General features: G+C 42.1%; 1 protein-coding gene across 5 annotated transcripts; it reads left to right on the top strand.

Annotated features, from left to right (window-relative positions):
- Positions 1-2,083: 2,083 nt before the first annotated feature.
- On the top strand, positions 2,084-15,292 carry MLANA (melan-A). 5 transcript variants are annotated; one of them, XM_043891152.1, is made up of 6 exons: positions 2,084-2,152; positions 3,585-3,733; positions 6,090-6,191; positions 8,429-8,525; positions 13,499-13,612; positions 14,943-15,292. In XM_043891152.1, exons 3-6 carry the CDS (start codon positions 6,115-6,117, stop codon positions 15,009-15,011), a joined length of 357 nt encoding a protein of 118 aa, XP_043747087.1. In that variant the 5' UTR covers positions 2,084-2,152; positions 3,585-3,733; positions 6,090-6,114; the 3' UTR covers positions 15,012-15,292. The 5 variants fall into 5 exon arrangements, with proteins under 5 accessions (XP_043747087.1, XP_043747086.1, XP_043747089.1 ...); XM_043891151.1 differs by lacking the exon at positions 2,084-2,152 and adding an exon at positions 2,920-2,944; XM_043891154.1 differs by lacking the exons at positions 2,084-2,152; positions 3,585-3,733 and adding an exon at positions 4,795-4,872 and having other exon boundaries at positions 8,483-8,525.
- The last annotated feature ends 8,212 nt before the right edge of the window (positions 15,293-23,504 follow it).

Raw genomic sequence — 23,504 nt, 5'->3', positions numbered from 1 at the left:
CCCGAACAACTTACCTGTTGGATGGAGGAACTGATGGAGCCTGCTGACGCCCTCGTGAGAGTCCAGCCTGAGACCCGCAGAAGTTGATCCTTGCTCTAGAGTGCCTGGGGGAGGAGGGTAGGGTGGGGGGTGTCCTGCTGTCCTCCAGAGGCTCCCAGGAGGCTGGACCTTCCTTGTTAGGCACCCCTGTGTAGCTATACCTTCGTTCTGCTCCCGTCTGGACCTCACCACTACCACTTCCACACTCAGAATGTCTCCGACCAACGGCCCTTTATGCCACAGGCGGTATAACTTGCTCACTGATTAGCCCTGAGCAATTATCAGATCACAGCTGAGCATTGTTAGTTCACAGGCTTATGCAGCTATCCCACCCTCTTAAGGCTATTTGCACATCCACAGGAGATTCCTGGAGGCATCAGGCTTTCTCAAGTTTTTCTAATTTGCCAGGCATTGCACTGGATGATTTTACATATTTTATCTCATTTAAATCTCACAGCAATTCTGTAATAATTATTAATTCCCATTTTGTAGATGGGGTTGCCGAAGCTCAGAGAGCTTAAGAAACTTGCCGAAGGTCACACAGGTAATAATGGGAGCTGGGATTCAAGGCCATTCTGACTGGGTCCAGGACTCCATTGAGGGTAGGGAGAGGGTACTGTCTGCGGCCTGCTTCAATAACTGCAGAGATGTCTACCTGTCTTCTCCTCTTTCTGATAAGCAAGTTCTGTTTGTTTACCTTCTCCTACAAAAGGGCAGCACCAACAACTCCCATTTACAACAATGCCTTTCATAATATTCTAGCATTTTCCGTCGAGGTGTGGTAAGAGAGCAAGAGCTGACGGTCTTGCGGGGCACTGAAGAAGGTTCTAATCCCCAAGAAGGAAAAGTGAAGAGGACTCCGATTCCTGAGCACTGTGAACAACAGGGTTTTGTTTTTTTTTTTATCTACAATACCGACTCTAAATATATTTTCCAAAGTTTATAGGCAAAGAGGAAGTCTTTTGTACAATCATGAAAATCACACAAAAATGCCAAAAATTTCTAAACTGACCTAAGATTCAAACTATAAAATGATAGAAAATTTACATTTTAGAATCAATTTGTTGTTGTTCAGTTATTCAGTCATGTCCGATTCTGTGACCCCCATGGACTGCAGCACGCCAAGCTTCCCTGTTCTTCACTATCTCGCAGAGTTTGCCCAAACTCATGTCCATTGAGTTGGTGATGCTATCCAACCATCTCATCCTGTTGTCCCCTTCTCCTCCTGCTTTCAATCTTCCCCAGCATCAGTGTTTTCTCCAGTGAATTGGCTCTTCGCATCAGGTGGCCAAAGTATTGTAGCTTCAGCTTTAGCATCAGTCCTTCCAATGACTATTCAGGGTCAATTTCCTTTAGGATTGACTGGGTTTGATCTCCAGGATGTTTGCAATTTTTCTTTGATGTTTGAACTTTTCAATTTGGTACCTCAAGATATTCAGTTTAAATGTTGAACAATATAGTACTATTAAAGTATGGTTGATTGACATTACTGAAGCTATAATAAACATCACTGGCTAAGTATTTATTCTCCTAAAATTTTTGAAAATATTGCTCTTCTTTTTTATAGAAAATAATAATCCATTATGCTTTCTAAGAAATTGCCTCTATCAATATATTCTAGATATCTTGCTTCTATTTCACTATTATTTTAAATTCTCAGTATCCTCCTTATCTTGTCTATTTCAATAGAAGTTCATATAGTGATTTAATATTTTCTCTTCTTTTTTTTTTTGATTCATGTCAATGTATGACAAAAACCACTACAATATTGTAAAGTAATTAGCCTCCAACTAATAAAAATAAATGGAAAAAAAAAAAAAAAAACACGACAGAGTTTTGAAAAGACCGAAGAGGGCATCTCTGCAATCCGTCTCAGCCGCTTCATCATGTGGGGGCCTGCGGTGCAAGGGGACCAATGACCACCAGGTGGCAGCAGAGAACAAGTCAGTGGCCGGCCGGGTGCTAAACTCCAATCCCGAGTCTGGGGCACGGGAAGTGCAGAGTCACGCCCACACGCAAGGCAGGTCTGAACTGGGCCAAAGGGGTAGTGGGTACGGCAATCTTGTAGTAACAGCTCACACCATCGTTAAACTCATTCTATGCCAAGCAGGTGGTAAGCCTTATCTCCTTTAACTTTTACAACCAATCTAGGGAGTAGGTACTATTAATAACTCTCTTTTTTTTAGATGCATGCAATGACGGTTCTAAGAGGTTTATGATTTATCCAAGGTCACACAGACCGAAGAGAGGAAGTGCAGGCAGTTTGGACTTTAGAGCCCCAACTGTGAGCCTGTTGGCGGTGGTGGTGGGTAGATGTTACACCAGGGAAGAAGGTTATGCCAGGGAAGAAGAGAAACCACTAGGGGGGTGGGGGTAGGGTGAGGGCAGGTGGAGCCTGGGCTGGGCTGGACTGGCTCTGGGGCAGAACCTGGGACCTCGGCCAGTCCAGGGACAGTGACTAGGAGCCTGAGGCAAAGGGAAAACTGCTGGGGGCACTTTCAGGAAACGGGATGTGTAGGATTTTGAGGCTGAGGGTCCCTGGTGACTTATTTAAAGAAGCCACCCCAGCTCTTCCTGGGTGCTTCACCCTAACAGGACTGGGTACCCCAGAGGCTGCAAAAACCACTCAAAGACCTAAAGAGATGCCCCTGTAAGATCTGATCAGGGCTCCCTTGCTGAGCTCCAAAAAGCAGAGTGGCTGGAGGGGAAGTGCCAAGACAGGTCACAGTATCCCCAGTGTGCTGGGCCTGGTCCCAGAGCCTCTTCTTGGGGAGCGGACAATGCCAGCTGCCTTGCAGTTTCCACCCTGGAAAGGTGCCCGGGCACACTCAGGGCCCCCGGATTAGCTCACATCACTGAGGGACTTGAGCGAGACCCAGGAGCTTCACTTTGCCTGGAGATCCAGGTCAGTACCTTCCTCCTCTCTGGTCTGGCTCATCATCCAGGGGGCCACGTTAGTGGCACATTTCAGTCTCTAGACTTAGTACAGCATCCTTTAGTTAACATGTCTTGTAGGATTCTAGAACAGAAAAATGACATAGGTAAAAAAACTAAGGGTATCTGAGTAAGATATGGCTTTAGTTACTGGTTCATTATTGTAACTAATTTAAGATATTAATAATAGGGGAACTGGGTGTGGGTTATCTATGTATTATCTTCATATTTTTCTGTAAATCTAAGGCTGTTCTAAAAAATAAAGTATACATTAAAATTTAAAAAAAAAAAAGTAAATAAAAGAACTGAGTCCTTCTTTCTAGACTAGCACCCACCACTAGGCCTTCCTAGGAGTTATTGGGCATAAACCTGAGCCTCAGGTTAAAGTTGCTCTCCTCAAATCCCTTGACACCAAAGGCTTGTATCCTTCCTGATTTTCTTATGAAATCTCCTAAATCAGCCTCAGTTCTGGGAGTCCAGACCAAGTCACATTCTTTCTCTGCTGCAGGGCCTTTGCACTGGTTCTTCTCAATGAAACACTCTCCAACCATCTTTGAATGGCTGACTCCTTCTTGTCGCTCAGATCTGTTTGCATTTTCTCTCCTTTTCAGAAAGGAGAGAAGGATCTCACCTAATGAAGATCAACCTCACTCATGCTGTTTCATTTCTCCCATGCCATTTCCACTGATTATCCAGTGCTGATAATGCCCTCACACAAGACAGTCCAGTGGGAACTGGAAAGAACCATAAGATTTGCAAGGTGGGGAAAGGAACCTCATGTTGTAGTTCTGTTAGTCGATCAGTCATGTCCAACTCTTTGTGACCCCATGGACTGTAGCCCACCAGGCTCTTCTGTCCATGGAAATTCTCCAGGCAAGAATACTGCAGTGGGTTGCCATTCCATTCTCCAAGAGATCTTCCCAACCCAGGGATTGAACTCAGGTCCCCTGCATTGCAGGCAAATTCTTTACCATCTGAACTACCAAGGAAGCCGTAAAGGGGAACCTTAGTGGTCATTTAATCTAAGTCCTTGGCTGATGAGAACTCTCACATTCCTTAATTCTAGTGGGTGTTTTGTTTAGTTTTTGCTTGTTTACAATGGTTACAGAGAGCTGGTGAGCAATGATAATTCTGTCCCACTGAAATGCTTCTGGGCTGTACACATTTGACTCTCAGAGCAGGCTATGTAGATTGAATTAGCCCTGGTTTCAATTAAATTCTAGGTAGGTCATATCCACCTTCAAAGAGGAAATTTTCTCTGCTCCTTGCCAATGCAAGAAACTCATTCTTCCCAGGGGACAGTTGTCTCTGGGGGTGTCACAAAAAACCTGGGAGCTTAGCTCAGGAAGTTTCAGGGATCCTCTAATTCCTCCTCTTGATCAGGAGGTCGTGCTCCTAGATGACCTTCAGGCCTGAGACCAAAGGGTCACCCACACTTTGAGGTGAAGATGAGGGAGGGTAGAGGGTGCCCCGTTACGACTGAATTTCAAGTAAACGGCAAATAAATTTTTTGCACCAAAAATATTTCATGGGACACAGTTATACTAAAATCTATTCACTGCTTATCTGAAATTCAAATGTAACTGGAAAGCCTATATTTTATCTGGCAATCCTACAGAGGAGGGATCAGCATTAAACTAATGACTTCCCTAAGATGAAACTCTGGGATTAAGGGAAAAAAGAGGCCACAGTGAGCCATGACTTTTTGAGGAGAGGAATGAAATTGGTTTCTTTCACGCTAATTAAGCAATCACAAACGACCCCATCAGAAATCCAGACTCGTGATTAACATGGGACTCAAGACCAGGGGGAAAAAAAAAAATTAAAAAGGTTAAGAGCCAGAGAAGCAATCTTCACACAAACGGCAGCCAGCAGACGGAGTTGGTCCCAGGCAGGCAGGTAAGAGCAATGCCTTTTCACCCACTCTTTCAGGACAGAACAGGGTTTGGGAGATTCCAGTGGACTCCTCCAGCCTCCCTGATACCTGGATGTCGGCAGAATTCTCCTCAATATTCACAATTCTCCGACTTGTGAGGGTTCACAAAATCTCCTCCTAGGTCCTACCTCTAGACTGCCCGTAAGCAAAGCAGAGAACCAGGAAAAGCAGTTTTTCAGGCTGTAACTGGCTCATGAACAGCTGTGTCTAGTCCCCTGAAGAACCACTTTTCTTGGCTCAGGTAGGATGAAGTACATTTGCTGTCCTCCAACTGTTTGCCAAGGCTTGAAACTGGAGCTATAGATTTACAGAAAACAACTTAATGCAGAATTCGTTTCCACATTATTCACCTGAGATGATCAGTAAGGTCAAGGGTGACTTCTTTACAACTGGGAAGCGCAAATTACACATGAAATGCCCCAAGGAAAGGGTTCATGGGTGAACTCTCCACTCCCCTTTCTCACTTCTCTTCAGCTGTTTTAAACGGGCTCATTAATATAACTCTATGGGGATCAGACCTATGCAATTCACGAGAACAATAAAAGGAATGAAAAACACACAATAGGAAGGAGAGAAGAGAAATCATTGTTGGTTTTTAATAAGCACACTCTAATGATGACCACTGAAGTTCGTGGGGTTTTTGTTTGTTTGTTTCCTTGTATCATAGTTTAAAATTTCATATTTTGGGGACAGTTCCCTTTGTTGGAAAATGGGCTTGAAGGAATCTGTGCTAAGGCACATGTACATTATATCATCATAGCCTTTTATTTGTCCAAGGATTGATATAAAATAATACCTCTGGAGAGAAATAACTCCTCTTATTAATCTGTCTTGAGCCAGGGCAAGTAAGCAATGAATAAAAATGCTTTTTGTTTGTTTCTCTACAAGTTTATGGTATAGGTTAAATTAAAGGTCAAATCACAACTCAGTTTGAAAGTTTTTTCCTTTAGTTTGTGGCTTCTTCTTTGAACTTAAATTCTAGTTGGTAGAAAGGAGTTAAAAACCTGAGCAACTCCCACTTTATATCTGTGAAAGAAACAAGGACAAGTCCTCTCACAGAGAGAAAACAGAGGGTTTGGATGTCATTTTTTGTCACCTAGTGAGAATGTTTTTGTGGGTGTTTTTGAGATGGTGAACACTCTGGATGCATGAAATGACACCTGTGTGCCTCTGCTGCTAGGCGTCCTGTGGCCTGACCCTACAAGATGCCAAGAGAAGAGGCTCACTTCTTCCATGGTTCCCCCCGGAAATGGCACAGCCATTCTTATGTCACAGCTGAAGAGTAAGTTCAAAACCAGACCCAGCGGGGATACAGTTTGCCATTTGCTGACACAGCCTCTGGCTTCCACCAGCACATGTCTGTCCGTAAATCTCTCTAGTGTTTATTTCTCCAGAAATAAACCTGGCAATGAGGTAAGGAGACCCTGAGGTCCTACAAAAGGTCTCAGGTTTCTCTGAGGCCAAAGAGGCAAAGAGGGAGGGAAGGCAAAAACCTGGATCTTGCCATTTTTGTTTGCATTCTTGGCTATGAGGCCTTTACCGTGGGTTCCCAGGCTGAAAAACACCTGTCTGAGAGCATGATGCCTCTGTCCTCAAGCTTTGCCTGTCTACTCCACTCAGGCTCCCAGAGGTTGTTCGCAGATAGAACAGAGGCAAGTTGCTAAACGACAGTGAGGTTGAAGGGCAGGTGTGTCCCTCCACCTGCTAACTGAGTCCAAGGTGAAGAGGCTGGTCATAACCTTTGCATCAGTGTTTTACCCTAAAGAAAGGTGTTTTGTATTATGAATTATTTTAAAATAAGCTTTTGCATGATTAAACATTTCTAAGTGCTAAGCAGTGTACACCAGCTCAAGATGCTATTCTCTCCTTTGAAAAAAAATCTTACAACCTACTGGGAGAGTTAGGCATGGGAGTAATTTCATCAGGTATAAGTGCTGTGATGGGAACACAGGCCACAGGACATACTCTGCAAGGACGAGAGTGGGTAAGGGGTGGTGGCGGTGGGAGGGGCCCCTCTCTGAGTGGAGACTCCAACAGGACAAGTGAGCGATCTGGGTTTTGTTTGGACCGTCTCTTAAGTGATCTGCTCAGAACTTCCCGCAAACCTGCTGTCTTGGGAGAGAACTGTTGAATTGCTTTACTGGAGTGAACTTGCAGGGGCAAGAGAGATGGAGAACCTGTCAAAGGCACTGAAGAGGAATTCAGGCTGGAGCATTTCTTCAGAAGACCCTAGTGGGATTCTCTAATACCCCTGCATGGTGAAATGGGATGTGGTGGTGAGATCTTCTGAAAAAATGTCCCAAGAGCAAAAATATACTCTTGAGGGGTGGAGCTGCACATGGTATTCGGTAGTATACTTTTCAGGATTTGCATGGTGGCTCAACAGACTCTATCTCTGTGAAACCACAGTTGAGAAATTCTCAGTTGAGGCGGCATAAGCCACCTATGAAGCTTGCGAAAATGCAGCTTCCTAGGCACTGCCGCCCAAGAGGCTGACTCAGTAGGTCGTGGGGTCAGGAGCCCAGGATCTGTACTTTAACATGCATCTCAGGCAACTCCCTTGCAGGAGGTATTTGGGTGACATCTGAGGAGCCCTGCCGGGCTGGGCAATGGGTTCTTAATGGTGTGTCTGGCACATCCCAGCATTTTTGGCTCTCACTTCCTGTGTGTGAGCACAATGTGACTGTGGTGTGGGGAATTCAAACAGAGCTCTGTGTGTGTCAAGATGCCTGAGGGGGTGACCACAGACTTAGGAGGTAGAATGAGAACACAGGCATGCTGGGAATGGAATCATCTGCCTTCAGTCATGAGAACCCACTGAATGCCCTCGTAACAGCTTCCTTTCAGGAAGGGGTGATGCGGTCAGAAAGGCACTGGCTGGGTACCTCAGGCCAGTTGCTGTGAATGCTGGTTCTGCCACTCTCTGGTTGTGCAACCTTGGGCATTTTACCAGCCTAAAGTCTTGGGGATGTCAAATGTGAAATGAATGTCATACCTACCCCTGAGGATTGTTGTGACAGAGCCAATAGCAGGGTGCTCACCATAGTGCTTGGCAGGGTTGTTGTGAGAATTAAATAATCTAACGAATACAGAATGGTTATCATGGTACCCAGCTTACAGCAGACATTAAGTCAAAGTTAATTTCCGTTTCTTTTTTGTGGACTGACAGTTGGGGAAAATGTTTTAAACTAGCCCTGATGGAGAGATAACTCAGTCCACAGAAGGGTCAGCTGCCACTGCACCTGTTGCTCTTGGAGCCTGGGCGCTGGGGCCCACGACAGTTAGCACTGCTGCTGTGGACACACACCTGAGAGGCTCCTAGAGATGGTTCTGTCTCTGTATATGTGTGCCGGAGGCCCATGGGCGCCTGGGGTGGGGTGCAGTGGAATACTCCTTGGGGACTGGGAGGCACTGCTCTGATCGCAAAGCCCCTGTGAAGAAAGAAGGTTGACGCATGTTTCATCATAATCTGGAGCAAGGTTCCCACACCAAGGTGGACGTGTCTGTCTCTCGGGCCAGGGCTGCAGGGATTGGCATCCTGACAGTGATTCTGGGAATTCTACTACTTCTCAGCTGCTGGTACTGCAGAAGGCGAAGTGGATACCGAAGCTTGAAGGTCAGTAAAGTTCCCACGGCTGAGTCCCTCCAGTTCCAGGCCCTCCCTTCTCCTTCTTTCTCTGAAGTTCTGGGGAGTGGGGTGACAGTCTCACGATCACCTCCAGCACTGATTCATGGTTCTGATGCATCTTGCTCTACACTGTACATCTTATAAGTCTTCCTTTGCCTCTGCCCAGCATGAATCCCAACCAGGAACCTGGCCCATCTTTCTGATTCCACTCACAGCGAACTCGAGGGCCTGCATATGTAGCTGATGGTTTTGGGGGCAAGGGGGAAGGCTTCATGGTCCTCTTGCATAGTGAACAGAAGTACATGAGACACTCCAGGTCTTACCAGTCCTTCTGGGGATTCCCACTGGCTCTGTTACTCCACTTAGTGGCCCATTCTTCTTACCCTACCTCTTCACTCCTTTCTTTCCAGGTTTCCTGGGAATTCCAAGTTCTTCTAACTCTATTAGCAAGCAGTCCAGCATAGCCAGGACCCACATAGCCATCAGTGCAGTGAGGAAACTGTCCACCCCTCAGCAGCACAAAGGACCGCCAGATTTTTAACAGGTTCCTCCCTCCTTTGATGCTCAATGTGGTTTTATTAGGATTTTTGCTCCTTTACCCACACGAGCAGGAAGTTAACAGAAAGCAGGATCCTTCAAAAATGAGCAACATCAACAGAGTCACTAACCTGTGAAGACTACAGGTTTCAGAAACCTTGCTTCAAAGACAGGTAGTAGTTTGGAACTTAAGCATCCAAAGGCATTCTCTACAGTGAGCAACAGGATAGAAGGAGAGTTGCCATTTTTCTCTCTCCTTTCTCTTTGTTATTACAGATCTGAAAGCTTCTGAGGTTGATATATAATGGGAAAAAATTTATCTTTACAAAAGATGTTGGAAAGTCCCCTTCCTCATTTAGCAACACTTCATTCAGAGAAAGTGGTTCTGTGATGGAGAGGAGGGCTGGTCTGGGTGGAGGGCTAGATTCTGGCAGTCTGAGAAGAAGGGGAAGGTGAAAATGGTAGCTTCAAATTATTCTCCTTGCTGGAAAGCTTGGGAAGTCCCATGTGACCCTTTTCCTAACGCCCATCTTGCCATGGTGTCCCAGATATAAATCATGAAAATCAGGGTGAACGTGGGAGACATAGTCACCAAGCAGCAGCCCTCCAGTGTGGTGGCATTTATGGGAAGGAGAAGTTCTTGAGTCTGAATAGGACTGCAACCACAGCAAAGCCTTGGGTTGAGAGATTAGGGAATATAACTCTTTGCTCTCTGCTATACACTTCATGTGTACCTCTAGAACAAGGTTATGACATTGCCTTGTAATTTGTTATTTACTTTTTGCTTCTTCCACTCCTTCTCTTCATCCCATTTGGAGCTGATGCAGAAAGTAGTTTTTATTCCCCTTTTACTTCCAGAGCCTAGCACGATGCCTGGCACACAGCAGTCACCCAATTGTATGGCATGAGGATTTGGTCTCACTCTGCTGTTGACTTACTGGTGGCCTTAGATTTTCATTTCTCTGAGCCTCATTTGCTCTATTATACACCTAGACACAGATGACATAACATGATGCGTATCACTTTTTATGTAATATATGCTTTCTTCTATAATTAAAAAAATTAATTCTGTGTTTACATATAAAAAAAACAATGATTAGTCTTTCAAGGAATAAAAGCTCTACAAACTCAACATATTGGTATCCATTCCTTAACTGTCCATAATTGCTAGCTTAATGCTACCCAGACAAAAAAGCAACTTTTTCCCCCCATTCTGCTTCAACACTGTCTTATCTTAAATACGTTCAATGGAAGAAAGACAGTCTGAGTCATGGACTTAGACGCTGAGCATTTTGCCTTGCTGTTCAACCTGCCATCATCCAGTCCTCCAGCTCTAGACCAGTGACTTGAGTTTATGGAATTTTTATGAGATTTAAAAACTGTGTTTAAATTCCCTGGTTCCTTCTAATGTTTAAAAATGGAGTCATTTATTTTTAAAATTAATATTAAAATCTTGTTTTGAGACTTTCATATCTCCTGAAAAGCCAGGTTGGGGACCAGCAGTCTAAGAAATGTAGGTAAAATTATGTAAAGTAGTGCATTAAGTACTGTATTTAATTACATAATTACCTCCCTGTCTCTCTTTGGTGATTCTGTTTTCATTATAAAACAGAAGAACACAAATGACAATTAATGCAAGCTTCAGGTACCACTTTTATCAACCTTTATTAAGCTTTGAAATATGTTTATTTTTCCACTTTCATTGCTCACAGAATGGTAGAAAGGTTAGTTGGAAGTAAGGTCTCCTAAAATTTCTTCCTTGCCCAACAATTCCTCTTAGACCCGAAAAACATCTTTTGAAAGGAAAGACTGCTTTTTGCAGAAATGCTTTTCTGCAGAAAAATGATTTATAAGGCATTGGAAGTTGGCTTTCGTATTTATGAATTTTATTCTTTCACTTCTAAGTTTAGGACATAACACTTCTGATTCTTGGGGAAAAATTCAAGCTCCTGACAGCTCACTTTACACTCACGTCTTTCAGTGTCATGTTTCTCAATGTACAGTCAGAGACCCCTGCACTCAAATAACCTGGGGTTCTTGCTAAAATGTAGAGTCTGGGACCGTCTCTGGTGGTGGGACCCAGGACCCTGTTTGAACACACACACTGCAGTTTGATGCAAATACACAGAATTGGCAGTGAACTGGGGAAGTGAATCATGCTCCTAACCTATGGTAGGTGAGGATCAAAAAAATAAGGAATAAAACCAATAATCGAGGTAAAGGGAGAGAATGCATTCACATTAACACACCTCCTGCTGTGCTGTGGTGTGCTTCGTTGCTCAATCATGTCTGAGTCTTTGCAACCTCAAAGACTGCAGCCCGCCAGGCTCTTCTGTCCATGGGGGTTCTCCAGGCAAGAATATGGAGTGGGTTTCCCTGCCCTCCTCCAGGGGATCTTCCCAACCCAGGAATGGAACTCAGGTCTCCTGCATTGCAGGCAGATTCTTTACTCTCTGAGCCACCAGGGAAGTCCAAGAATACTGGAGTGGTTAGCCTATCCCTTCCCCAAGGGAACTTTCTGACCCAGGGATCGATCCAGGGTCTCCTGCGTAGCAGGCAGATTCTTTACCAGCTGAGCTACACAGGAAGCCCATTAAGCACCTTACTGGAGGTATATCACTAGGAGCTGTGGAGGGCAGCAGAACTCCTTGGATCCTCTCGTCAAGATTGGGGTCCTTGTGCTTATATCCTTCCAAAAGGTAGTGTCAATAATGATTTCAGAGTAGAGTTTAGGAAAACTTTACAGCCGGCAGACCCTATAGGTACCAGTCCCAACCATGTCTGGTCTCATCCAATTGATGATCCAAACACTTCTCCTCCCTGGGAGACCCATCCGGATGCCCTTCTCTTTCAACCCAGTAACACCAATAATCAACCACAGTCTACAGACAAGACTGCGGAGGAGGCACTGAACACTGGCACAGCCTTCCTGCTCTAGTTCCCCTCAGCCAGGACCTCAGAGAGCTGCTCATGCCCTGCTGGTGGATTTGGTTCACAGATAATGTTTGGGTCTGTAACTTAAAAAACTGAATTAGGTGCAAACATTTAAAAGTAACACTTTATGTAAAAATCTTAATTTCTAGTTTATTTTTTGAAAAAAAAAATCAAAAGATCTGGCAAAACTTCGCAGCTATGCAGTGGTTTGTCCCTTTGGAAGCGACACATACTCCCTCCTTTTCTATGGCCCCCATCTGACTTCCTCCTTCCTCTAAGGGTCAGATCGTAGCGGGGTCATGCCAGGCACAGGCAATAAGGAAGTGCATTGTCTGGAGAGCCCTGGACCAGCAGTATTAGTATCACTTGGGAACTTGCCAGAAGTGCAAATTTATAGGGCTTCACCCTATACCTACTATGTCAGAAATTCTGGGTGCAAGCCCAGCAATCTGTTTAACAAGCCCCCCAGGTGACACTGCTGCATTCTAAATGTTGAGAACGACTACTGTGGAGAATTTAATGGTAAGAGCAACTAAAAGTCTGCTTTTTATGATCACAATGTGCCAGCAATTTAAAACAATGCCAGTAATGAAATATTCCACTTCACTTGGGCAGAGTGCATCTGCAGTCCCTGTTTTGGTACGTGTATCCGTCTTGCACAAACTTGTCATTCTATTCTAGGGATGGAGAGTATCACCCCCTCAACCTATGCAAATGACCAAACTATAAGCTTTTACCCACCCCTTCCCCCAATAATTCAAAGTGCACAACAGCCTTAGGCTGACTTGTCATTGTTGTGATGTGACTTGGAAGCTCAGCACCACAACCACAGTATTTCTATCACAACACAAGCATTCACAGTGTTTCAGATATATTGCTGTCATTATGGGGAAGGCAGAAATAGACAGAGTGTCCCTGCAATCAAGCTGTTCCTATGTTTCTCCTCACTGTGAAACCACCTCCTGCCTCCAGAGCTCTGATCTACTCCTCTTGTAATCATTCTCTGAGATCCAGTTTTATATTTCACTCTTCTCCTTCCTTTCAAAAATATTCATTGACTAATAGATGTCAGGCACTGTATTAGGTGTTTTGTTGTGCTCAGTCATGTCTGACTCTTTGTGACCCCATAGATTGTAGCCTGCCAGGCTCCTCTGTCCATGGGATTTTTCCAGGGAAGAATACTGGAGTGGGTTGCCATTTCCTCCTCCAAGGGATCTTCCCGACTCCACATCTCCTGCATTGGCAGGTGGGTTCTTTACCACTGAGCCACTGGGGAAGCCTAGTTCTGAGAGGTAGGTGACATTATCTTCATATTACTGATGAAAACACTGGAATTCAGAGAGACTAAGTGACTACCTGAGGATACACTGAGGATAAGTGGCAGGGCCAAGATTAAAACTCATTCTTAAAATGTCAGCTTCCTTCTCTTTTTCTTTAATGGACTCAATTATTTTTTCTCACCCACTGACCTTCATGAATTCACATTTCAGGACAAAAACATTCATGCTGGTACTCAAAGTACCCTGACAGGAAGATGTTCACATGAGGGGCTTGGTCAACAGGACAGCAAGTTGCCTTTTCAAGAGAACAAGTGTAAACCTGTGGTAGGTTGAGATCCTGCATCCTGGTGTTTCTGTATATTCTTACTTTTAACTCTAATGAATAAAATATTGCCATTTAAAAAGCAAGGGCAATGTGAATATACTTAATGCTACTGACTAAAAAATGGTTAAAATGTTAAATTTTATATGGTATATTTTACCATAATAAAAAGTAAACAGTAAGATTAAAAACAAGGGAATTCACAGAGGTTTTCTTAAATTGTGTCCTCTCATATCCAGTTTCCTGGGTCAATAATGAAACATCTACGTGCAAGGCCCAAAGGAATAACTTGGTTCTGGATACAATGTCCTTTTGTCTCATGTTTTTTTAGTATAATTGCTTTTGTCCTGAACATAGACATATCTGACAGAGGAAAAAGTGCCTATTATTAATTGTATAGAGTTGCACTGTTCAATAGTTGCATTGTAGCCCCTAGCCACATGCGGTTATTGAAAACCTGAAACACAGTACTTTGAATTAAGACATCTTGGAATACATACTAGATTTCAACAACTTATTATGAGGAAAATAACATAAAAATCCACTAATGAGTTTTATACTGACTACAGCGTTGAAGTGATAATATCTCACTTCAACATGAAAGTGGGGTTAAATAAAATATATTAGTGAAATTAATTTTACTTGTTTCTCTTAATTTTAGAAAATGCAGCTACTAGGAATTTTAAAACCACATATGTGGTACACTCTATTTCTACTGGACAGTCCTGGTATAGATGCAGTAATTATAGCTTTTGAGAGCACTGGCTCCAGAGCCAAATTACTATATTTGACTCTTAGCTCCATGACTGGCCAGCTGTAAGACATTCATCAAGTGATTTAACCTCCTTGTGCCCCAGTTTCCTGACCTGTAACATAGAAACAACGGAAATATTCCTAAGGTTGTTGTGAGCATTAAATGAGGACCTGATAGATTTGTGCTCTGTTGATAAATGCAACGGCCTTTAGACACAGCTATCAGGATTTATGCTTGTGGTAAAGATGCAGTGTGACCAGTGTCTGTAACAGGACTGAAAAATTCGTAAGTTAGGGCTTGGGACTTCTACTGATAAAGATAATCCAAGGAGATTTTGGGGAAGCCACTTAGCCTTTTTTTTTCTGCTGTTATCCCTCTACCACTGCCCAAATGCTTCAACATACACACTTGTGTAATTTAACATTAATTACCTCATCGGGTGGAAAGTAGATATGAAACAAACAAGTTTCAACCCAGAGCAAAAGTATAAACGTGATGCTAACTATTTTGACTTAATCCCTCTTTCAGAACCATGTGTGTTGTTGTCAAGCCCACGCTCTCCTTTCTCATCCTCACAGATTCCCAATGCTCCACCTGCTTATGAGAAACTGTCCGCAGAACAGTCACCACCACCTTATTCTCCATGAGAGCCAGCGAGGCCTTGAGAGGTGCTGAAATGATTTCCCTTATGCTTTTGCTTGAATTTGATGTGGGCATGCAATGTTCTGCTTCAGAATGCTGTAGAAACAGTGTACATTATCTCTACTAATAAGCTGAGTGTCAAATTCTTTGTAAGGCAACTAGCAATACTGATTGAGGAAATGATGAGAAATATTAAAATGGGAAAAGCTTTGTCAATAAACATTGTAATGGATGATACTATCCGTGTCAGTAATAATAAATCTACAATGTTATTTTCTGAGAGAGAGCATTCAAGTGTGTATTCTGGGACCACTGGATTTCTTTTTAAGTTAAACTGTGGCTAAAAACTAACTACTATTCTGATTTTTGAAGAAGCAGCCTCTTGACCAACATGAACTCTAACAGAACAGTTGCAGGTTAGTCTGTGTTATGGAGTACTCAAAATGATACCTTTACAGGTTTAAGATCAAGAGCTGAATGACCTAACAAATTACAGCCAGATTCATCTGATTAGGATTGTGTTCCACAATTCCATGGTGCAATAATAACACACTGCAGAGATCCTGTATCTTTAGTAATACAGTTCATGCAGTTCTAATTACATTTCACTTCAATGCTCAATGTGATGATAATTAATGATAAGGATTTCCTGTTAAATCAAAAGGTGGTGTAAGGACTTAAATAAGTAAAAGCTACTCTAGTTTGGCTGACACCTTGCCTTCAATGTCCCAAAGGCAATTTAGCTCCTTTGGGCTCCCAAATTCCTCTCAAAAGAACATACAGAAGAAATCATAAAGGATCAGAAATTCTGGAATGGTGTCTTTATTTGTATAGCAACACTGCAATTTATGTGACATCTACATATTATTATCTGTCTAATGTTTTTCTTCTGATCAGCTCATTTCAAGTTTTTTGGCTTAGCTTATATCACCAGTCTAAATGAAAAATCAGTATCACTTTTTGTAAGTAGGGAATAAAGATAAAAAAGAAGATAATGAAAGCAAATTACTTTCATTGGAACCCAGAAAGATACTGATGATCACAGCAGGCCATTAACTTGAGACCTGCCCTCGTTATTATAGAGGAAGATTAGCAAGAATCAGAGAAAATCTTTTGACATAATTAGAAGGCTTGTAAGAGAAAGAGATGACTTTCTCACTCTGTGACTTATGTGTCTAATGCTGAGTCAGTAAACCACCTACCATCATCTTGTGTCAGTGGAAATGCCAGTGTGGCATAACTGCATCATTTTCACTGAAGACACGCTTGCACGGGGCTGGGCGGGGGGTGGGGGGTGCTGGCGGACACTGAATAAAGAGATTTAGTACACACATTGGAAAAAAGCCCTCATTCCACAAAGTACTAAAAGACCTCCCATCTTTCCTGATTCTGTCCAGTCTTACTACTTAAAATAAACCCTCTCCCCTTTTCAAACAGATATATTCTGAGAAAGAAAACTTAATCAGGGTTTGGCTCACTCTTATCCTCATCGTAGGGCCCTGTCTGAGCCCCAGTCCTCCACTTCCACAGACGAACCTGTATCCCTGTTCCCAAACACAACTGCTTATTTACCATTGCGTGTCAATGATGGTAGGGGTAGAGGTCTGAGACTTACTTCCACCCCTGCTATAAACAATCTTCCTGCTATTAATAAAGTCCAAGTAGGAATGTCAAAAATTTTTTTTGACAAAAGAATAAAGTTGGAGCCCTATCTCACACCATTATAAAAATTAGCTAAAAAAAAAAATTCATAGAGCTAAGTATAGGAGTTAAGACTACTTTTTAGTTAAGACTTCTTGTTTTTCTTAGAAGAAAAAGAAGAATAAATTTTTGCAAAGTTAGATTTGGTAATGGTTTCTTTGATATGACAGAAAACCACAAGTGATGTTGGTAAATGGAATTCATCAAAATGAAAAGCATCATGCTTCAAATGATGGAAACAATCAAGAAAGAGAAGATACGCAGCACTGGGAGAAAATATCTGCAAATGATATAACTGATAAGGGACTTGTATGTGGTTTATATAAAGAACTCTTACAACAACAACAACAAAACCAATTAAAAACTGAGCACGTTTACAACACTACACATATTATATATATATATATATATATATATATATATATATATAAAATCATGGGTTCACACTGATAACTCCAATTCTATCAACTACAAAGGTTTAGTTTTAACCTTTTTCATTCTAAACTCTTTTCATATTTTCAAATCCATTTTTCTTGCTAGTTGGAAAATGACTTCTGTTAATCTCAAATTACCAACTTATTGCATGAATCACCTTAGTATGTAAGCATTTTACCATCAATCTGCCATGCCATCCCACGCCCCATCAAGAGATGCCATCCAGTCTGCTCAGATCCTGACATCTTGCTGTGGACTACCACCAACCAGCTCCCTAACTGGAACCCTCCTTATCCTGCTCAGGTGTCCATACCCTGTGCCCAAGCTTCTAACTATCTGCCTTCCCCTGACATAGACCTCCTATGGAACCTACTGTTCAAATGTCCTCTTTATCACAACTGGGCTCTGACAACCTTAGCTCAGTGATCACCAACCCCATCCCCCTACCCACTGTGCACATGACCTCCTCAGACTTCTTTGGCTGCTCACTCCCTACTCTGGACCAAAGTCACCCCTGCCCTCACCTTACCACAGATGTTCTATCTTCTGCAGAGACTTCATCGCCACTCATTGGCCACTATTATTACCTACACCCTGCACCACAACTTGGCAAAGAATAATAATAATAATAATGATAATGATAATAATAATAATAATAATAAAGAACCTATGGCTTGAGCCCTGAACGCCTTCAAGATTCCCAGACCATCATTCGCTGAGAGTTCTCTCTTTTCCCCATGGACAAAGGCTATGTTCACAGAATTCTTCAAGGTAGTGTTCCAGGCAATGGACAAGGCTTCACTTAGTTTGCCAGAGAGAAGCTAGAAGAGTGAGATTCCATTTAAAGGACTAGAAAGTGCCAGCCAAAAGAAGAAACTGCTTCCTTCACAGAGGCAGCTACACTTTTGAACATGCATCTCTGGATTAGAGATCAGCTGACAACTCGGAGCCATGAGTTGAAGATAGCAGATCACATGTGAGGAGCCTGGGTCACTGAGTCACCACTGGAGGAAAGGTTCCCCCATCTAGGAATGCTTTGATTAAATGGGGGTAAATTGGCCCCAAAGAAAATCCATGAACTGTTAACACAATGCCAAGTTTGATACTGAAATCCAAGGCTGTTACTTAATACCTTTTTGAGGACCTTCAGGGCTCTGCCCCTGCACACGTGAACTGACCAAACACAAACCAGAAGCCTCCAGGGGAGAGAGGTCTCTGTGACCTTTGCAGCCAGGATTAGGCTTCCACCCTGTTGAAGGCAATTATAATTCAAGAGAATGAGCCTCACCCTGGGCTGTGGGCATGAGTCGTCTACTGCAGTGTGCCCCACCATTATGCCTGTCCAGCTCATGGGTAGAGAATACATAATGGCATGGAGCTGCTTTGACCTCAGAGGCTTCCTGCAGAATTGGGTTAAGATTAGAGTGGTCAGAGCTCATGGGTGATCTCTGGCTGCAATCGGTGTTTTCCACTTATCCAAATGCACTGGGCAGATAATATCACTATTTGTGCAGTGAGCAGAGCAAAGTTAGACAGTTCTGGTCTTCCCTCGTCCACTCACCCTGCCCCAGCCCTCAGAAGCAGTTTTCTCATTTTTGAGATAAGATGCAAGTCTCCACGGGTTTCCTGAGGAGGTTCTGATACTGTAAAGATGAAAAAAAAGCTAGCCAAAAGATTTTTTGCTCAAGTTAGTCAGTGAGAAGACCAGACTGATTGCACAAACCAATGAAGTGCTCAAGTCACCTCCAGGAGAGACCAGTTCTCTGAAGTTACAAACACTGAGTTTGGTAGTACTTATACATATCTGGACAGGTCCACTCGTCATTTGAGAACATTGTAGATCTTCTCCCAAAAGAACAAAAGTGAGCCCCCTAAACTCTCATTCCATGGCTTGATTTTAAGGACAGTCACTTAAGGGCTTCCCTGGTAGCTCAGACGGTATAGAATCTGCCTGCAATGCAGGAGACCCAGGTCACTTAAAAGTTGCATCAAAATCCCTCAATCTCAAGTGACTGTCTCAGAACATATTATAAGCATTTCAGAAGGACACAGAACAACTTCAAAGGGAAATCATGGATGGTTTGAAAACACTTATTTTAAAGAAAGCCTAAAACTGCTATCCCAAGAAGCTATGGGTGAGATGGAGGAAAAGAGTGGAAAATAAAAGAACAGGAAAAAATGCTTGACAACTTGAAAACACAAATGAAAGAGGCTTTCCATGGTAAAGAGAGCCCATTAAAATCACTGAAACTGCACTAAAGACAATGTTTGACTGATTTCTCTAGAGATTACATGGTTGATGGCAACTTGAAATTAGATAAAGAAAAAAGCAGAAACTTGAGAACTCTCTGGACTGTCAATCAGAAGGATTGACAAACTGTCAATCAGTTTGAAGGATGTTTCGAGAGAACAGCATCGAAACATGTATATTATCTAGGGTGAAACAGATCACCAGCCCAGACTGGATGCATGAGACAAGTGCTCGGGCCTGGTGCACTGGGAAGACCCAGAGGAATCAGGTGGAGAGGGAGGTGGGAGGGGGGATCGGGATGGGGAATACTTGTAAATCCATGGCTGATTCATGTCAATGTATGACAAAAACCACTACAATATTGTAAAGTAATTAGCCTCCAACTAATAAAAATAAATGGAAAAAAAAAAACTCAATTAGCTATCTTTCTCACTAAAAAAAAAAGAAAAAAAGAAAAAGAAGTCAGTTTAAAGGAATCCACTGACCCTGACAAATATTTCCTTAAAAAGGTTTGAAGGAGAAAAACCAACATGACTATTTAAAAAGTGAAGAAAATTAAATGAACAAATCACTTACAGTTCAAATGAATGCTCTCCAAAGGAGACAAAGTCTTTGCAGGCTGAAAATAGTTTGAAAGTGAAGTCCAAAAACTTCAGCTAAAACTTCAAATAGTGTCTGAACTATGTTAAGAATTAAGAATGTGTGATGCAAATTTGCAGAAAACCAATCAAGGAGAGAATTTACTGCATATAAATTGAGAAGAAATGTCCCAAAGTGCACAAAAATATTAGTCATATACATCAGAAGGATGATCCCTAGAAGGGATGGCCTTGAAAAAGAGCTGGAAAGAAGCACTTCCTTTTATCAAAGCTGGATTGTCTCCCATGAGAAAAAAAGCTCAAGAAAGTTGTACAGCAGCTGAAGGTACAAGTCCATCCCAAACTCCCTAACTACCCTTCCCTCTCCAACCCTCCCACCAGCAACCATAAATTCCTTCTCTAAGTCTGTGAGTCTCTTCCTATTTTGTAAATTCATTTGTATCATTTCTTTTTAGATTCCACATATAATGGAACTCTGCTCAATGTTATGTGGGGCCTGGATGGTAGGGGGTCTTGGGGGAGAATGGATACATATGGCTTTGTATGGCTTTGTTATTCACCTGAAACTATTACAACATTGTTAATCGGTTATAACTCAATACAAAATAAAAAGTTAAAAAAAAAAAAAAAAGAAAGTTACTTAGCTAAGAAGATTAATTGGCTGGAGCAGTTTAAATCCAGCTTTTCCTAAGTTGCCCACACTGTTCCACATGCAGCCCTGGACAGAAGTAGAAGAGTATCAGGAGATTCTGAATCATCAGGTCCCCAAGGAAGGCGGAGGGTTAGGCTCAGAGGGCTCAGGCATGAGCATCATCTTAGGTTCAAGTTTACACTGCCAGCTCCTAAACATCCACAGCAGGATATCTGACTGTTTTCTCTCTTTAAAAATAATTTAATTAAATCTCTTTTCAGTTTAACTGCTTTTACTTAATTGATGCTACCTTTGCTCAAATTGAAGTTTGACAGAATTATAATTCCTAAGAGAGTGTTTTGCAAATCTAGATGAATATAATACAATTCTTATGGGCAACAGACCATTAGACTTTCTAGAATTAGATCCATATAAGAATTGTACTTAGATTGAACTAAATGTTCCACTATTATTTAATCCATAATTGAGTTTTCATATGATCAGGAAGAGATATTTAAATCAAGAAAGATCATTTATATATGCTATGAACTGTCAGAACAAATTAGTAAAAAAAAACAAAAAACAAAAAACAAAACATTCAGTAAGTTTAGATTTAAAAATAATGTAAAACAAGAACCCCATCAAAAACAAAACCCCAAACAAAACTGAACAAAACATCACCTTCAACTAAACCTATTAGATTTCCCATTAGTTTAGCAATAATTTCATAGGTTAATTTAGGGCAGATAATACTTTGTTCGTGGCGTTTTGCTTCTTAAATGTCTCTGAATTTTATAGTCAAAAGCTTGCCCTTAAAAAAACCCAAAACACCCTTATCCTTCTCACCCTGAACAGTTCCCATTTTTTTTTTTTTAACTCACCTCTCTTTTGCTACCATTACTGGGAGGTATCAGGTCCTCACATCACCTGCTCAACTCACCTAGTAATCAATCAGCCTTCCTCTCTCTCAGTTGTTGCTCAGTCGTATCTGACTTTTTGCGACCCCATGGACTCCAGCATGCCAGGCTTCCTTGTCCATCACCAACTACTGGAGCCTGCTCAAACTTACGTCCGTAGAGTCCATGATGCCATCCAACCATCTCCTCTGCTGGCCCCTTCTCCTGCTGTCAATCTTAGGAAGCATCAAGGGTCTTTTCCAGTGAGTCAGTTCTTCGCATCAGGTGGGCAAAGTATTGGGGTTTCAGCTTCAGCATTAGTCCTTTCAATGAATATTTAGGACTGATTTGCTTTAGGACTGACTGGTTTGATCTTCTTGCAGACCAAAGAACTCTCAAGAGTCTTCTCCAACACATTTCAAAAGCATGAATTCTTCGGCACTCAGCTTTCTTTTGAGTCCAACTCTCACATCCACACATGACTACTAGAAAAACCATAGCTTTGACTATACGGACCTTTGTTGGCAAAGTAATGTCTCTGCCTTTTAATATGCTGTCTAGGTTGGTCATAGCTGTTCTTCCAAGGAGCAAGTGTCTTAATTTCATGGCTGCAGTCACCATCTGCAGTGATTTTGGAGCCCAAGAAAATAAAGTCTGTCATTGTTTCCCCATCTATTTGCCATGAAGTGATGGGACCAGATGCCATGATCTTAGTTTTTTTGAATGTTGAGTTTTAAGCCAAGTTTTTCACTCTCCTCTTTCACTTTCATCAAGAGGCTCTTTAGTTCTTTGCTTTCTGCCAAAAGGGTGGTGTTATCTGTATATCTGAGGTTATTGTTATTTCTCCCAGAAATCTTGATTCCAGCTTGTGCTTCATCCAGTCTGGCATTTTGCATAACGTACTCTGCATGTAAGTTAAATAAGCAGGGTGACAGTATACAGCCTTGACGTACTCCTTTCCCAATTTGGAACCAGTCTGTTGTTCCATGTCCAATTCTAACTGTTGCTTCTTGACCCGCATAGATTTCTCAGGAGGCAGGTAAGGTAGTCTGGTATTCCCCTGGGAATATGTGGTAATCCCAGGTAAGGTGGTCTGGAATTCCCAATTTCCATCTTGAATTCCCCAATTCTCTTTAAGAATTTTCCAGTTTGTTTTGATCCACAAAGTTTTTGGCATAGTCAATAGAGCAGATGCTTTTCTGGAAGTCTCTTGCTTTTTCGATGATCCAGTGGATGTTGGCAAATTGATCTCTGGTTCCTCTGCCTTTTCTAAAACCAGCTTGAACATCTGGAAGTTCACCTTCACATACTATTGGAGCCTGGCTTGGAGAATTTTTAGCATTACTTTACTGGCATGTGAGAGGAGTGCAATTGTATAGTAGTTTTGAACATTCTTTGACATTGCCTTTCTTTGGGATTGGAATGAAAACTGACCTTTTCCAGTCCTGTGGCCACTGCGGAGTTTTCCAAATTTATTAACATTTACTATGTGGTGGGCATTATCTCACCTAATTCCCACAGCAATCATGAATGGTAATTTAATTATCTTCACCCACATTACTTATGCTTTCAAAGCTTCCTAATTACTTTCAGCATATTTTTCAGCCCTCTTTCACCCAAACGCAAGTTAATTTTTAACCCTTCTTCATTAATCCTCTTAACCCGTATTATTCTATTCAAACCCAAAGGTTCTGTTCCCTCTATATTCCTTGCACTTTTCCTTTTCAAAAATTGAGGTACAATTGACATATAATCACTTTAACATTCCCTACAGTTAAACGATTTTTTCTTCTTGTGGTGAGAACTTTTCAGATCTACTCTTAGCCACTTTCAAGTATACAGTAGTGTTGTTAACTTCCTTGTGATTTTCTGCACCTTGAGTCTCTGCAGGCTGAATTCTAAACATACTCTTTTCTCTCAATACAACCACCTTGTGTATAAAACCTCTGGCAGCTCCCTACTAAACTCTTAGTTCTTTATTCCTC

The sequence above is a fragment of the Cervus elaphus genome, chromosome 29 (genome assembly GCF_910594005.1).
Source record: "Cervus elaphus chromosome 29, mCerEla1.1, whole genome shotgun sequence".
Classification (NCBI taxonomy): domain Eukaryota; kingdom Metazoa; phylum Chordata; class Mammalia; order Artiodactyla; family Cervidae; genus Cervus; species Cervus elaphus.
This window is presented reverse-complemented; position numbering and strand designations above follow the sequence as displayed.

What these genes read in the sequence shown, in the direction of transcription:
- MLANA (XM_043891152.1), top strand. Translation starts at nt 6,115, where the DNA reads ATGCCAAGAGAAGAGGCTCACTTCTTCCATGGTTCCCCCCGGAAATGG. An exon ending in TCTTATGTCACAGCTGAAGA is followed by an intron (nt 6,192 to 8,428) that starts GTAAGTTCAAAA and finishes CTCTCGGGCCAG; the next exon opens with GGCTGCAGGGATTGGCATCC. An exon ending in GTGGATACCGAAGCTTGAAG is followed by an intron (nt 8,526 to 13,498) that starts GTCAGTAAAGTT and finishes TTCACATTTCAG; the next exon opens with GACAAAAACATTCATGCTGG.